The following is a 15845-nucleotide window of genomic DNA, read 5'->3' as shown; positions in this document are numbered from 1 at the left end:
TAGTTGCAGGAGACTGTCTGGAACTTGCAAGTGTCCGGATTATGTAGCGCGTTACAACGCCAACAGCGTTGTTTCTTCTTTTGGGCAGAGGCACTAGAGTGACCTTGGTTGTCTATCTTGCATGTGCTTATGCAGGATTCGTGAAACTCTTTAAATTCGGTTTTCACGCGTTTCTGGTCTTCGATGGCGTTTTCAGCTCGCAGTGCAAGGTCGAAAGCTTTCTTGAACGTCAAGTCCTTTTCTGCGAAGAGCCGTTGCTGGACCTGCTCGTTCCGAAGACCGCAAACGAAACGATCACGCAGCATGACGTCCATAGGCAGCATTGTCGGATTCGCTGCAGTGTCTGCGCTTGTCCCGAAATTGCAATCTGCTGCTAGCTTCTTGAGCGCCGTGACGTAATCACTGACCGTTTCGTCGTGCTTTTGGTCACGTCGCTGGAATCGTGCCCTGCAGAAGACCTCAGACGGTTGTGGATCGAAGTGAGCCTTGAGCATCTTGACTATGTCCTCGTAGCTCACTTGGTTGGGCTGCTTGGGTTGAACGAGGGCGCAGACGATGTCATAAGTCTGTTCCCCGCACAGCGTTAGCAGATGAGCACGTTTCTTCGATGCGTCCGTAATCTCGTTAGCCTCGAAGAAGAACTGTAGCCTCCCATACCAGGATCTCCAGGAGCTGGGGCTGCCGCTGAATTCGGGTAGCCGACCGAAGTCGGGCGTCGCCATGTTATTTCCTTGACGTCGGTGGAGTGCCGATGAGTCGATCCAGTCTTCCTCGTCGCCAACTGTTACGTCTGTACAGCCGCTTGTGACTGTAGACGATTTATTAAAGGACAGGAAACGTGAACAAGTTCAAAAGCGTAGCCCAGGCGTTGGAGTCACTCCTGGCCAGCGTTCGACGCCAGGCTCGCGCTCGTGCCACAGCGCCAGTGCCCCGCGCGCACTTCGTTAATGTCGTCTTCTAAGGCGACATGTCACCTAGTTTGGGCGTGTAATTATTATTTTGTAAAAACAATTCTGTTGCATTGATTATAACTGTTTTTTTTGCGCTTGCGCCCTCTGACGTTTGATGAGAGCACTAGTTGGTTACGTAATCATGACGCACTTCCTGAGGCCAGGTTTCGCGGAGTGTTTTGTTTTGTTTTGTTTGTTTTGTTTCCCTGGGAGGTTGGCTCATACCCACTTAGGGGGATTGGCCAAGAAAGTGTAGTGCAGTTTATCTATAATCATTTTAACTATGTGTAATGAATTGGTATTATAATAAGACTAATGTAAAAATGAAAACAACATCTTTCTCTATGGCACGGCTACATGGCGCCACCTGCGTCACTGGAATGACCGAATACTGTCACACCATCATTATTTCTTTTTGGTGTTCAACGGAACCCCCCAAAAAACCACATTTTCATACTGTCGTTTCATTCCCACAGTTCAGGCAGTGCAGCTAGATCCCACTTATCAATCACGCCTTTTCTCTCAGCCCATACCGCAGCGCCGCTGCCCAGTTCTACCATCTCGACACGACGTCGCTGACCTTCTACGAACCGATTCTCAAGGGGATCGCGGTGTCGACGGCGGCGATCCAGCCACCGCTGTACTACGGCGCGGGCACCGAAGCCATGCGCTACGGCGGCCTGGGATGCGCGTACGCCGACCGGCTCGTGCGTAGCATGAACGTCCGGACGCTGCTGCACGCGGCCGCCTTCGCGGTGACGCCCGTGGCCGAGTTGAAGGACAGGCTGCTTGAGGGCATGCTGTGCTCGGACCGCAGCGAGAAGCTCAAGGCGTTCCCGTTCCTACCGGCGCTGGCACTGGCTTACGCGGCGTACAACAAGGTGCGTGCCTTCATGGGAAACATCGTGACGTCACACTAAGAGGGTATTCTGGTCATCCACTGCCGACTGGAGATACAAACGTCGCGTGATTCACGAATACTCCGATTTGGCCTTTTTGTCTTGCAGGATGAAATTTTGCGCAGAGATCCGAACATAGGCGAAATGCAGAAAAAGATGGAAGCTTAAACGAATGAAACATTCTTGTACGCTGTGTGCCAGTGGAACGAAAACCTTTACAAGCGGTATTGTGTTCTTCAAGGCTGCAACTTCAACTTGTGGTCTTCAAGGGGCAGCTTGGAAGAGGACGAAAATCGCTTGTCAAAACGCTGGCTCCAGCGGCACACCGCTTTCAACAATTTTTTTTAGTTTGTTGAAGCCATAAAAAGTCACTCTTGATGCAGAGATGGACATCTCTCTATATCAAGACTATGACCTAGAAAATCATTATCGAAAGATAACACGCGGTTATAAAGCAAGGATGGTGATCAAAACTAACCGATCAGGACAAGTGCTGAGCTTGTAACATGATGTTTATCAAAGAAAAAACCCTCTGCCTTACCACACACGCACTTATGAACCAGCTGCGCATGCGCAACCTATTTCAGCCGTGTCATTTGCGAGGAGGTTGTGGGCTTTCTTCAAAAAACATTCACTTGTAAACTCGGTAGTCGTCCTGTCTAGTTATTGGATGCTAATCTTATGATCGACCTCAACCTGGTGGGTGGCGCGTGCGTCCCCTCCCCTCGCTCTCCTATTCTACGCTGCCTCCCTCTCGTCTCGCAACGTCGACGCAGGCAGCGTCTGCAAAATAGTTTTTTCATTGAAAAAAAAAAGCGATTACTTGCACTGCCCAACCGTTCATTAGCCACCTTATATATATTTCTCCTCTCCTACGCTGCCTCCCTCTCTCGTCTCGCAACGTCGACGCTGGCAGCGTCTGCAACATAGTTTTTATTGAAAAAAAATTGCCCGCAGCTTCCCTCGGGGGAACACTGAGGAGGATGCGGAGCATATAATTGGTTAACGGGGTGTTAAAGTGCGACTTACTTGGGTCGATGGCTAAATTGGTTAACGTGGTTGTGAAATGGGGTGTTAAATTGCGACTTACTTGGGTCGATGGCTAAATTGATTAACGTGGTTGTAGGAGGGGGTGTTAAATGAGTGAACACGTACACACATATGCGAAAGGGCGGCGCTGGTCGAAGGGACGTCGATCATTGTGTTTGTGGATTCGTTGGAATTCATTTCACCGCGACCTTGGACGTCGACGCGCCGTACAAACCAACCGACGAGCGGCAACTGAGCGAGCGAGCGCCGACCTTGAGTATATATACAGCTCGACGGCGCATGCACTGTCAGCTGTTGAATGTTCTCGAAGCGCGACGCCACATGCGCGTCCACTGGAGAATCAGGAGAATTGTAGATGTCGAACGCGGTGTGTAGAGGAGGAAGGGTGCACAGATGGTGGAGGAGTGAAGCACGCGCGGTGTGTAGAGGAGGAAGGGATGCACAGATGGTGGAAGAGTGGGCGACGGCGCGACGGCGCATGCGCGCGCGTCAGCTGTCGAATGTTCGAGAAGCGGTGCGGACGGCGCGGACGGCGCACTACAAGGCGCGAGTATAAGATGCTTCCGCATCTAAAAAAAAACCAATTGCTTGCACTGCACAACCGTTCATTGGCCACCTCATATATATTTCTCCTCTCCTACGCTGCCTCCCTCTCTCGTCTCGCAACGTCGACGCTGGAAGCGTCTGCAAGATAGTTTTTTATTGAAAAAAAGAATCGATTGCTTGCACTGCACAACCGTTGATTGGCCACCTCATATATATTTCTCCTCTCCTACGCTGCCTCCCTCTCTTGTCTCGCAACGTCGACGCTGGCAGCGTCTGCAAGATAGTTTTTTCTTGAAAAAAAAAAAACATGATTGCTTGCACTGCACAACCGTTCATTGGCCACCCCATATATATGGGCACTGGATCGTGACCTCTGAGATAGTGCCGGTGGGAGATTTCTCCTAGGCGTTGTTGAAGAATTGAAATTCGGAACGTGCGTGTTAACTAACTCTGGTCTGTGTGTCCAATCAGAGTCTTTTGTTTAATTTAAAATTAAAATTATTTTAAAATTAATTTAGAGCGTCCGTTGAAAACTCCCTCCGCTTATCTTCGCAAAATGTAAAATAATGAAATGGTGGGCACTTCGCATCCAAACTTGTTGTAGGCATGTTAGGTAGCTTGAAACAGCCCTTGTTACTCGGACAGACGTCCTTTTCCTCGCGGCATGGTTGAAGTGTCCGCTCAGAGGCGAAGTCGTGCTAGTGACAGAAAAGACGCCGACGGGGGCCGACTTCGCCATGTCGTTCTGCTCCTGAAGTCAAATTTCGAGCGTCCACCAAATTTTTGCGGGGTACCTAAGGCCTTAACAGGCTGCACCGCGGGATGGTACCGAGAGTTGCGGTACGGCTGGTCACCGTTGCTGGTACCGCATTTCCTTCTTTTAAAACTTGTAAACATGTAGATGGTACTAATTGTTCTTTTTCTGGTTCTTCTTGTAGTCTTGTCGATGTTACGAACTGTTCATGTTTTCCGTTCTTCATATTGAAATTGGTCGACGGTTCTGTTTGTGCGTCCTGTTATTCCTCTTCTAAACTGGGCGATGGTACCAAATGTTCACCTTAAAAGACGCCTGTCAGTCGGCGTTCGTGGTGTCCCGACTTCCTTCGTACGTACACCTTGGCACGCCGAGTCCATAAACACCAATATGTACCAACCACCTCGACTTCCCTTTGTACTTACCGCTGTTCTTCATGCATCTGTCCCGTGCAGACGGTGAACGGCACCGACGAAATCCGCCTGAAAGGTCTTGAGGAGTACAGCGCGGAGCAGGTGTTCTTCATGACCGCCTGCCTCACCATGTGTGAGCAGGACGCCGTGGGGCGGAGCCACTCGCCCAACTGCAACGCGGCCATGCGCAACTTCGCTCCCTTCGCGGAGGCATTCAACTGCCCGCTCGGTTCGCCCATGAACCTCCGTGACAAGTGTACCTTGCTGACCAGCTAGCGATGCTAACAGTGGCCATGCTGCGCACGAGCATTGCGCACGTCATCTTCGGACACGGATTGAATTTTTCTTCTTTTTTCGCTATTGTAGATTTCGAACGATATATTTTATTTACCTACGTTAACGTTAATTACACCTATTTGTTCTTACGCGGAGTGATTTTGTTCGTTTCGTTTACAATTGAGTTTTTTTAGTTTTGCTTCGAAGCTTTGAAAAGTGGCTGGCGGACCTTTTCAATTTCAACGCTTGTATTTGTAGGTATATCACTTCACGATGCTTGGGCGGTAAAAAGGAGACAGGTTCCCTCTTAGCGTTGAGGGAATATATTTCATTTCTTTAATTAAATTGCGGGTGATTCTTGCAGTGAAGCGGTGAATATGCAGGTGAAACATGTCTGCTAGCAGAAAAGGAATCTAGCAGATGTGTGCCATAGGTATTTCACTATTCATAATTGCCACCAATGGTCCGCTAGAAATACAGACGGGCAAAAACACGTGAAAAAAAAAATTGGACAATCCTCACTTTGCTCGGTACTACGCCCCGCCGTGGTGGTCTAGTGGCTAAGGTACTCGGCTGCTGACCCGCAGGGCGCGGGTTCGAATCCCGGCTGCGGCGGCTGCATTTCCGATGGAGGCGGAAATGTTGTAGGCCCGTGTGCTCAGATTTGGGTGCACGTTAAAGAACCCCAGGTGGTCTAAATTTCCGGAGCCCTCCACTACGGCGTCTCTCATAATCATATAGTGGTTTTGGGACGTTAAACCCCACATATCAATCAACTTTGCTCGGTACTTGTCTGCCGAAGTGTCACGAGTTTTCGAACGTGGCAAAAAAGCTGGGTACTGCTCAAATGGAAAACAATAAAGAAGCTTACGCTACATTTAGACGGTGCTGTTTGTAACGGTCAACAAAATTCATTGCCGCCTGTTTGCCGGTTTCGCTGGTCATCCAGCATGAGATTGTTGCATGGCTCATGAATTTTTCAAGCAAAGCTTCTGTTGCGACGAAAATTTGTTAAATGTTGCGAGACCGCAAGATAAAAAGAGAAATAATATTTCGGCAGCTTCCACGTACCTTGGAATCTATGTTATGGGAAGCATGCGGATGCAAGGTGAATCTATTTTTTTATTGAGCCAAGCGTTATGAAGTGGCGCTAAATATATGTACAAATCAACGCACGCACACACTTACAATAAATATCCCCGTATCTTTTAAATAACCTGTTGTTTACAGTTGCGTAACTACGCCAACAGCAACGTGGATATCAGCAACACCAGACGTGGTGAGCTGATATGAAGCCCTGGTGCTCGTGAGCATGGTAGGCCTGAACACTGCTACATAATCAACTTCAGCAGATGGCACCTAACTATACAATCGACTGATGGCAATATCACAGCACATATATAACGTTTATAAAATTGGGTATGCAGCACTGCAACCCCTATAGACGTTTCACGAAGATTGGCGTCTATTTAAAAACTACTTCCAAAATCTGGCGCGGCTTTGTTGTACAGTACGACATCGCCACGCAGAATTGCTAGGGTTCGATTCCTTCAGAGACACTGACATTTACTATTTGCATTCGTCTGGTCAACACTGCCTATGTCGGCGTTATGTTAACGCTCGAACGTTTAAATTACCCATGAGTGCTCTCGCCATTCCTAGGTCGGTATAGAATGTCAATCCCCTGTGGCACATACCAGCATACCAGTGGCACATACTCGCCCCCGGGTATATGCCACTGTTCTTTGGAAAGTGTTTGTCGACGTATAAGACGAGATAGTGGGATTATTCAGGTCATGACTGCAGCGTGCCGTATTCGTAAGGGGTTGATCATAAGAGGACCAGACGTAGGCGGATAGATAGATAGATAGATAGATAGATAGATAGATAGATAGATAGATAGATAGATAGATAGATAGATAGATAGATAGATAGATAGATAGATAGATAGATAGATAGATAGATAGATAGATAGATAGATAGATAGATAGATAGATAGATAGATAGATAGATAGATAGATAGATAGATAGATAGATAGATAGATAGATAGATAGATAGATAGATAGATAGATAGATAGATAGATAGATAGATAGATAGATAGATAGATAGATAGATAGATAGATAGATAGATAGATAGATAGATAGATAGATAGATAGATAGATAGATAGATAGATAGATAGATAGATAGATAGATAGATAGATAGATAGATAAATAGATAGATAGATAGATAGATAGATAGATAGATAGCCCAGGCAGACGCCAAAAGTCTTTGCACTGCGCAAAGTAATGCTTCGCATTCAGAACTTTCGCTGCCATTGGAAGTTCTCCAACCACATGCGCGTTCGAGTGCGCCATTTTTCAATTGATGAAGCTATCTTTATTGTGACCTTGTCGGCGATCAGTATTCCAAAAATCATTGTTGCCTGCATATGCGCGAACGACCGTCGTAGTTGCCCGCAGCAACTGTAGTGTGGCGCTGCTAAGCAGGTCGATTGAAGTCCTATTCGCGGAACGGAGGAAGGAAACGGAAGGGAGCGATGCGCAATGCGACAGAAAGTTACTTGAAGTATGCGTTAGTCACGCATACTTCAAGCTTTCCTTGCTTATTTTCGCGCTCCGTCAAGAGCTCCTGAGTAAGGGAAAAATAAACTGACATTCTTTCGAGGATCAAGGATTACACTGGCAAATGCAGCTAACATTGTAATTATGTGTTTGCGTTTATAGACATCAAGGTGTACAAGGGAGCCGAGGCCTTTGTCAGGCCCTCCAGACACGTTTCGATCTGCTTGCCATTCTGCACGTGATTTTCCAATTTGTTGCTATCGCATTCATTGCTCCGCTTTTGCGGTAAAGCTGTTACTTTTTTGAAAGATTCGAGAAAATATTGTAACGCACTCTTCAATAAACTTTTAAAAATTTTTAAGTTTTTAAAAATAAAAAATTTTTAACGAACCGTCGATAATAGGCGCAGGGACCTAAAAATCGCCTAACAGCCTTTTTGTCTGTTGGCTTCGGAAATCTTGCTACGGCCTCAGTTTTTGCAGGGTCTGGGCGGACGCCTTCTGCACTGATGACATGTCCGAGAAAAAGGAGCTCACGGAAGCCGAAATGACATTTCTGCGGTTTTATCGTCAAGTCCGCTGATTTGATCGCAGTGAGCACGGCCCGGAGGCTTTCCAAATGTTGCTCAAATGCAGCAGAAAAAACTACAACATCGTCGAGGTAAACCAGACATGACTGCCATTTAAGACCACAAAGCACTGTGTCCATCATCCGTTGGAATGTGGCGGGTGCTGAACAAAGGCTAAAAGGGAGTACCTTGAACTCGTATAAATTGTCCGGTGTCACAAACGCTGTCTTTTCGCGATCTCTTTCGTCAACTTCTATCTGCCAATACCCACTTTCAAGATCCAATGTGGAAAAATACTTGGCATTTCGCAGCCTATCCAGAGTGTCATAAATTCTTGGCAGAGGATAAACATCCCGTTTGGTGACGGCATTCAGCTTCCGATAATCAACGCAGAAACGTAAGGTCTGGTCTTTTTTCTTCACAAGAACAACAGGTGACGCCCATGGACTTGATGAAGGCTGGACTACATCGTCTTTGAGCATTTCTTTAACCAGATTACCAATAGCTTCTCTTTCTCTTGGTGACACTCGGTAGGGATGTTCGTGTATTGGCCTCACTGACTCGTCGACAATGATGCGATGTTTGGTCACAGGAGTGCGTCGAACCTTAGATGTCAACAAGAAACATTCGGCGAATTCTCTTAAAAGACCCTCTATTTGCTCTTTTTCGCTTGGTAGTAGGCCTGGCTCGATGTCGATGGCTTCAAGGCCAGACTCCACGTCTTCGAAATCAGACTCATTGGTTTCAAAAGTTCGCAGCTCCGTAACGTGGACGAAATCATTCAGACTGGCGATGACGGTTCCTTTTGCAACGTGGTGCACCTCATTTCCAAATTTTGTAAGTAGAACGTTTGCACATCCGTCACGTAACTTAACAAGGCCTCGTGCAATGCAGATCCCTTTTTGGAGTAGTAAGGCAGTGTTGTTGTCAGCAAATCTTTCGAATTCACTGAATACTTTGTTGTTTACTGCGACAGATATGCTGGATCTTGGCGGCACCATGACGCCATCATCTGCAATACAAAGGTCATATACGTTTTTTTCCGTTTCAAAGGTAGCAATCGCGTGCCTAGTCGAGAATGAGACGGAAGATTCTCGCAAGTTAATTACAGCGCCATTAGCTCGTAAGAAATCCATGTCGATAATCAAGTCTCTTGAGCACTCTGGCAGCACAATAAAACTGGTGACGTACGTGAAACCCCGTATTCCGATTATTACTGTGCATATTCCAGTAGGGTCGATGAGGTGCCCTCCTGCTGTGCGAACTTGTGGTCCCTTCCAAGGAGTCAGCACTTTCTTTAGTATTTTAGAGAGTCCGCTACTCATCACTGAATAATCTGCGCCGGTATCTACCAGTCCGATGACTTCGTAGCCATCAACGAACACACGTTAATCGGAAGCAACGTCACTATCGAAGCACCGGTTTCTAAATCGGTCGTCGTTCAGAGTCAGCAATGGAGGTTTTTCTCCATTAGCGTCGACAGCGGCCTTGCCTCCACAGGTCGCTGACTCTAGTTTTCCCGACGTGGGCTTGGGGAACGAGACCATGGGGAGCTTGCTGAAGGTCGGGGGCTCGGCGATCTATACCTCCCCGTTGTCGTTGCCCGAGTTTGGTGTCGTTGGAAGCCACTTGAGGTTTGACGACCTGACAGGTATTCTTCGATTTCGAAGGGACGTTCACCATTTCATGGTCGAGGTGTTATAACAGGAAAACCACGTAGTCCTGCCTGGCGGTAGTGGCACGTTCGGTAGAGATGACCAGGCTCCCCACAATGGTAACACAGTGGTATCCTGTCGGGAGTGCGCCAGACATCGCTCTTCCTTAGTCTCCTCTCTGGCGTTGGCTGCAGGGTGCTCGGCAGCATCGGTCACTGCATAGGTGTAGCCGCCGCGACGTCCGCACGTCCTGGAGGTCCTCGTAGTAGCACATCAGCATACCTCATTCTCGTCTTCTGTTGTAGTGGCGGCCCTGGCTGTGCGTTGCTCGAAGGTTCGCGTACCACCTGCCTGACCTCCTCACGGATCACATTGGCCAGAGACGAAAGCATTGGAGCGCTCTGGTCAAGACGCTGCCTCTGCAGCTCTTCTCGCACAACAGACCGCACCAGCTCGCGTAGTGCTTCCATGCCGTTACCGAAGACTGGTGACAACATGTCCAAGGAAATGACGATCGCATCCCGGTTGTATAACCTTGCTCGCTGTTGTAGCGTCCTTTCCATTGTAGTAGCCTCGGAACAAAACTCGGCGACGGTGCGCGGCGGGCTTCGAATTAGTCCGGCAAAGAGTTCTTGCTTCACGCCTCGCATCAGATGGCGCAGCTTCCGGTCTTCGCTCATATTTGAATCCGTTCGGCGGAATAAGCGAGACATGTCTTCCACATACACGGCGACTGTTTCGTTATTGCGCTGATTTCTTGTCCGGAGCGCAGCTTCAGCTCCCTCTTTGCGGTCTGTGTTCGGGAAAGCAGAGAGCAGCTCCCGTCGAAAATCATTCCATGACCGGAAGGTCGCTTCGTGGTTTTCATACCACGTTCGTGCGCTATCTTCCAGTGCGAAGTAAACACTTCAAAGTTTGCGCACTTCCCCATATCCGTTAGCCTTTGCGACGCGTTCAAAGTGCTCAAGCCAGTCCTCTGCATCCTCGTAGCTTTCGCCGTAGAAAGGCTTTGGTAGCATTGGGTGGTTTACTACAATGTTGGCTGGAGTGGCCTGAGCTGTCATGTCGGTTGCGTACCCGTTCACAGCCGTAGATGTTCCAAGCGAAGTCGATAAAGGTGAAAATTCAAAACCCTCACCACGTAGGCGTCGACTGCAGCGCTGATGAACAGGCGTCAGCTCGTTGGGTCGAAATCGCTGTGGTTCTGGACTGTGCTCCATCACTCGAGAGGGGCTTGGCATCATACCCAGCACCTCCACCAGATTTGTAACGCACTCTTCAATAAACTCTTTTAATACGCTAATGTAGGCTGGGCGAACTTGTGCCCGAGAATAATAGCACAGCTAGATTGACTCGAGGATTCCCTTCTGCCTCTTCTTCTACGTTCTTCTTTTTTCCCAACACGGTTCGCTCGCAGCTGGGTCCCGCAGGCTCATGCGTCGCAAATCATCTAGAAGGCACAAGTATTTGCTAGCGCGCGTAATTTGAAGTCACATTGTGTCAATATCGTGGTAATCGACCCGTGAGGCAATACATATATGTATGCTGATGTCATTAGATGATTGATGATTACTTGGAAAAGTGAACTAGGAACCCTTGAAGCATACGTGGGTTGGACACATCCGGGAACAAAATGATGGCTGAAAGCCGCCGTGTATAAGCCGCCATGTATAAGGCCCCATGCCATGAAAGCCGCCATGTATAATTGCGCTTCAATGAGCCCAAAGCGGTTTCTTTCTCCGGCTTCACTCAGAATTTATTATAATTTCCAAAAATAATGATACGTATTAAAAAAAGGGCAGCTACGCCCAACGCGATGACTATACTGGTGTCACCTCTTCTTGAATGTCATTTCGCTTTCCCACCCTTGCTGTATTGTACTATGAAACAATGCAATATATATATATATATATATATATATATATATATATATATACATCTTAACCGCTCTTTTTATGCATTCTCTAACCCTCACTTAGATGGTCTACTTGTACATGCTAATGGTCTGGCAGTTATGGTCTCGACTGTTGAACGGAAGCTTGCGCGATCGAATCCCGGCCGCATTTTTGGTGTGGTGCAGGCGAAAATGCCTGGGGTCGGCGTACTTGGGTTTTGGTGCACGCAAAGAACATATATAAACGTCCTAGAAGAAATCTACAGAGGATCGACTGCTACCATAATGCTTCATAAAGAAAGCAACAGAATACTAATCAAGAAGGGTGTAAGGAAGGGGGATACAATCCCACCAATGCTATTTACCGCGTGCTTACAGGGGGTTTTCAAAAGCCTAGAATGGGAACAGTTAGGAATAAGAGTTAATGGAGAATACCTTAGTAACCTGCGCTTCGCCGATGACATTGCATTGCTGAGTAACTCAGGCGACGAATTGAAACTCATGATTACGGAGTTAGACAAGGAGAGAAGAAAAGTAGGTCTTAAAATTAATCTGCAGAAAACGAAAGTAATGTACAACAACCCCGGAAGAGAACAGCGCTTCGAGATAGGTAATAGTGCACTTGAAGTTGTGAAACAGTATGTCTACTTAGGACAGGTAATAACCGCGGAGCCAAATCACGAGACTGAGTAAACTAGAATAAGAATGGGGTGGAGCACATTTAGCAAGCACTTTCAAATTATGACAGGTAGATTATTACTACAACAGGTCGGTTATTAGTATTATTCCCTTTCGCATCCCTTCGTCTGCTTCAATCTCTCATATCCTACTTTCCATCCCCTTTCTTTCTCTTTCTCAGGGGCGTATGCAAAAAAATTTTCGGGAGAAGGGGGCACAGGCCCGATGCACCAGCCTGACGCTACATAACTACCCTGTTTCTGGTCCTCTTGTTCTTTTCCCCGAAGCAGCGTCATGGCTCGGCGCTGCTTTGTCCGTTCACAACAGCGTTTTTTCTCTGCCTTGAACAGCTCCGCTGTTTAAGGACATCGTCAGAATCGTTTTATTAATAATGTCAATTCTTTAACATTATTTAAGTAGCTTTGCATCAAAAGACACCAAAATAATAGCAAATATTTTTCTTTCCCTATAGATTATCTTTTTCCCATACCCTTTTCCTCTCTCTCGCTCTCTCTCTCTCTTTACCTTCCTTATTTTTGGTTTCACAAATTCTACTGCCACACGTTTCATGGTAGATCCCCCGTGGTGGGTAGTGCTATTCTTCCGGGTGTCATCATCATCGTCATAACTCACGCGTCGCGTGAGCAGCTGAGACAGAAGAAGAATTCCAGCGGTCGTGCCGGTCGCCATTCCTCTTAGCTCCAACGAACCAGCGGGCAGCGGACTATTAAACCCACAACGCACCGTGAAGCGGGATAAGCCGTCATGCCTCACCACAAGCCGCCAACGAGACACGGCAGCCTGCCCCGGTCGTCTTTTGTCACGAAACGGGGCTCGCGGTCGTCCCTGGACAGCGGCAAGTCACGGTTGTCCCTCGACAGCGACCACCTGGCTCGCAAGCACTCGCAACCTACCGCAGGTGACGCCGGAAGAGCGGTCGGGCATGTTGCTGCTGCACCCGATCAGGACCAGAAAACGACTGATGCTCCTCATCGTCCTGGCCCGCACACAAGTATGTCAGCGGCACCTGCGCCTTCTAGCTTCGACAAATCGCACTAGTGAGCACAAGGGCTACAGTGTACCCGGGCGCCATGGTGCGCCGTTTAAGCCAACTATCGTCCGGCGTGGAAACCCCGGTGCGCAACAGTGCGATTGGTCAAAGATCTTCTCACTCGGCACTTTGCGTGGATGGATGCAGCCGGCGCACTTCGTGACGGGAATGGAACGGTGGGGGGGGGGGAGGGGATTTTTCGAAAAAAAAAGAAGAGAAAAGTGAGCCCTGTAACTGTCTCTCAGTGGGAAGACACCTCAACAGTAGCTCACGAGGGATGGGGGAGAGAAGGAAACAAAAGGATAGGATTAAAATGTAGAGAGCTAGAGAGGAAGGAGAGAGTAAGGTGGTGGGACAGGGAGTGACGGAAGTGAGAAGAAGACAGGAAAGGACACGGTTGCATAAGTCCGAGGACGGGGCATCGCTGGCGAGAGCTCTTGTCGGCGACAGCAGATGGCGTAGGGCTAATCCGGTCGGCCAGAGTTACGCTGTCGTCGTCGTAGGGGACCGGCGTTAGGAGGTGGCGTAGGGCCAACCCAGCCGGCCAGAGCTGCGCTGTCGTCGGAGATCGCGAGGGCGCAGCCGGTCGGCACGGATTCTAGCGAGCGAGTCCAATGAAACAGCTGGTTTTGCGTGTCACATGTGGAGTTCATGCGTTATGCCTGCGGGCTGCCAAAGCTTTCGCCTAAATTGTGTAACGCTTCTGTTATGGCATGCCTGATCCAGAGGTCACGTTGGTGCTACTGAGGTTTCTCGTTGAAAGAGGATAACAGTGGCACAGTGGAATGCCGATACCAATTTTATGCGTTACGCCGGCTCTTCTGGGGTTTATATAGCCCGATGAGCATAAGATATCGCAGTGGCAACTCGGATTTATGCGTCACGCGCTAGGCTTGTGCTTAATGATGGTGCGGTCGGGGTTCCTTTATAAAAGAGGATGACATTCGCGCAGTGGCACGCCGGGCATGTGCTTTATCTTGGGTCTGCTGGAGGTTCTGCCGAAATTTTAGAACGTTATAGTGTTATGGCGCGCCGGATTTATCGGTAACAGCGGTGTTTCTGGGGCATCTCGCCAGAAGAGTGAAACGTTGACAAAGGGCCTGCTGGATTGATGTGTCACATGCCGGGATTACGCATTACGTCGGTGCTGCTGGTGTTTATCACGTAATTAGATTTCAACCCTCTCTCAGGCCGCCTGACATTGTTGAGAATCGAACCCGTGTCTTTGCCGTAGCCAATGCCACAGCAGTGAGGCCACCATGGTGGTTATTTACACGTCCTTTCCGTGTATAGACAAACGTGTTCAACTCCCAAAGAATTGCGATGCTGTTCTTGAAAAAAAAATGTACCTTTTTGAAACAATCACGGAAAACGGTGTGATCAACGTATGGCACCGAAATCACTTGTGGCAGGGACGCTAGTCACCGGTTCTAACGCCAGCACTTGTCCTGGACAGTTGCAGTTCCGGTGACGATGGCGACCACGGACGCGGCAGCCCACCTGGCGCAACACCAGGGGTCGACACGGCGCCTCAGCTTGGTGGTAGAGCCAACTCACGGGCATGCGCCGGACGAGAAAAGGCGAACCCGCCACGAGTCGAAGACGTCGCACTCGAACACGGCGGCGTCGAAAACCCACCATGACCTCAAGAACGACATCGACGAGCCAGCGACGACTACAAGGTGGCCGACCTGGGTAAATCTCGTAACGCCATTCATGGTTGCAATTTCTTCAACAATCTTTTCAGCTCTGTATTTGATTTACCCACCAGAAATTTTTGTTTCTTGTTGGTTTGGTTCTAGTATACAGCCACAAGGGCACGAAAACAATTTTTTTTTCTGAGCAGCCCATCAGTATACATGTAAAATGGCGCCATGTCCGATATATAGGTCACCCAGGCTTAGTGGCTGTAAAGTGAAGTATGGTGAATTTAAATTTATTTATTTTTAGTCTGCTAGCACAAGTTATCTGTGTGAAACTAACATGCATGCAGCAACAATGTATTAGAGACAGCTCCTAACAGGTCCAAAAGCAAGTTTTTGCGCTCATGGTACACAGCTCCTCATTGTACTTGAATGGTCAATGTAGAATTACTGACACTTGGTGATGTACAACATCATGAAGATTGCGGAATCTTGATTTGAGTGCCAAAATATTCCGCCCGTGTCTCCATGGGCAAGCTGATTGAACTTCCCTTTGTCGTCATCTTCTAGATCTATTACGCACCATTCATAAACTGCAGAAAACGGATTCAAATCTATTAAATATTCCCTCAGTATTAGAGAATCCTTACATATTATTTAGGTGATCTGTACAAGTTTCTCGACTAGAGCAACAAAAACTATGGTGCTGTCACGAGTGCTTTACAGCTCCAGATTAGCCTGAATACATTCAGAGCTCTTACAACCACTTAGCCTTGATGTCCTATGCTTAGGACACGAAGATTGTCCATTGCTGCGGGTGATATGTTGGTGTTAGGGAAGACCCACTTTGTAAATAGGAAGCTAAACATCTTAGAAAGAACACGACGAAATGCGATAGCTAC

The 15845-nt window shown here is 48.0% G+C and overlaps 1 protein-coding gene across 1 annotated transcript; it reads left to right on the top strand.

Annotated features, from left to right (window-relative positions):
• Positions 1 to 1653: 1653 nt before the first annotated feature.
• LOC142774422 (neprilysin-21-like) lies at positions 1654 to 5175 on the top strand. Its single transcript, XM_075874782.1, has 2 exons — positions 1654 to 1831; positions 4655 to 5175. Exons 1-2 carry the CDS (start codon positions 1667 to 1669, stop codon positions 4886 to 4888), a joined length of 399 nt encoding a protein of 132 aa, XP_075730897.1. The 5' UTR covers positions 1654 to 1666; the 3' UTR covers positions 4889 to 5175.
• The last annotated feature ends 10670 nt before the right edge of the window (positions 5176 to 15845 follow it).

Source organism: Rhipicephalus microplus, chromosome 10 (genome assembly GCF_043290135.1).
Source record: "Rhipicephalus microplus isolate Deutch F79 chromosome 10, USDA_Rmic, whole genome shotgun sequence".
Classification (NCBI taxonomy): domain Eukaryota; kingdom Metazoa; phylum Arthropoda; class Arachnida; order Ixodida; family Ixodidae; genus Rhipicephalus; species Rhipicephalus microplus.
This window is presented reverse-complemented; position numbering and strand designations above follow the sequence as displayed.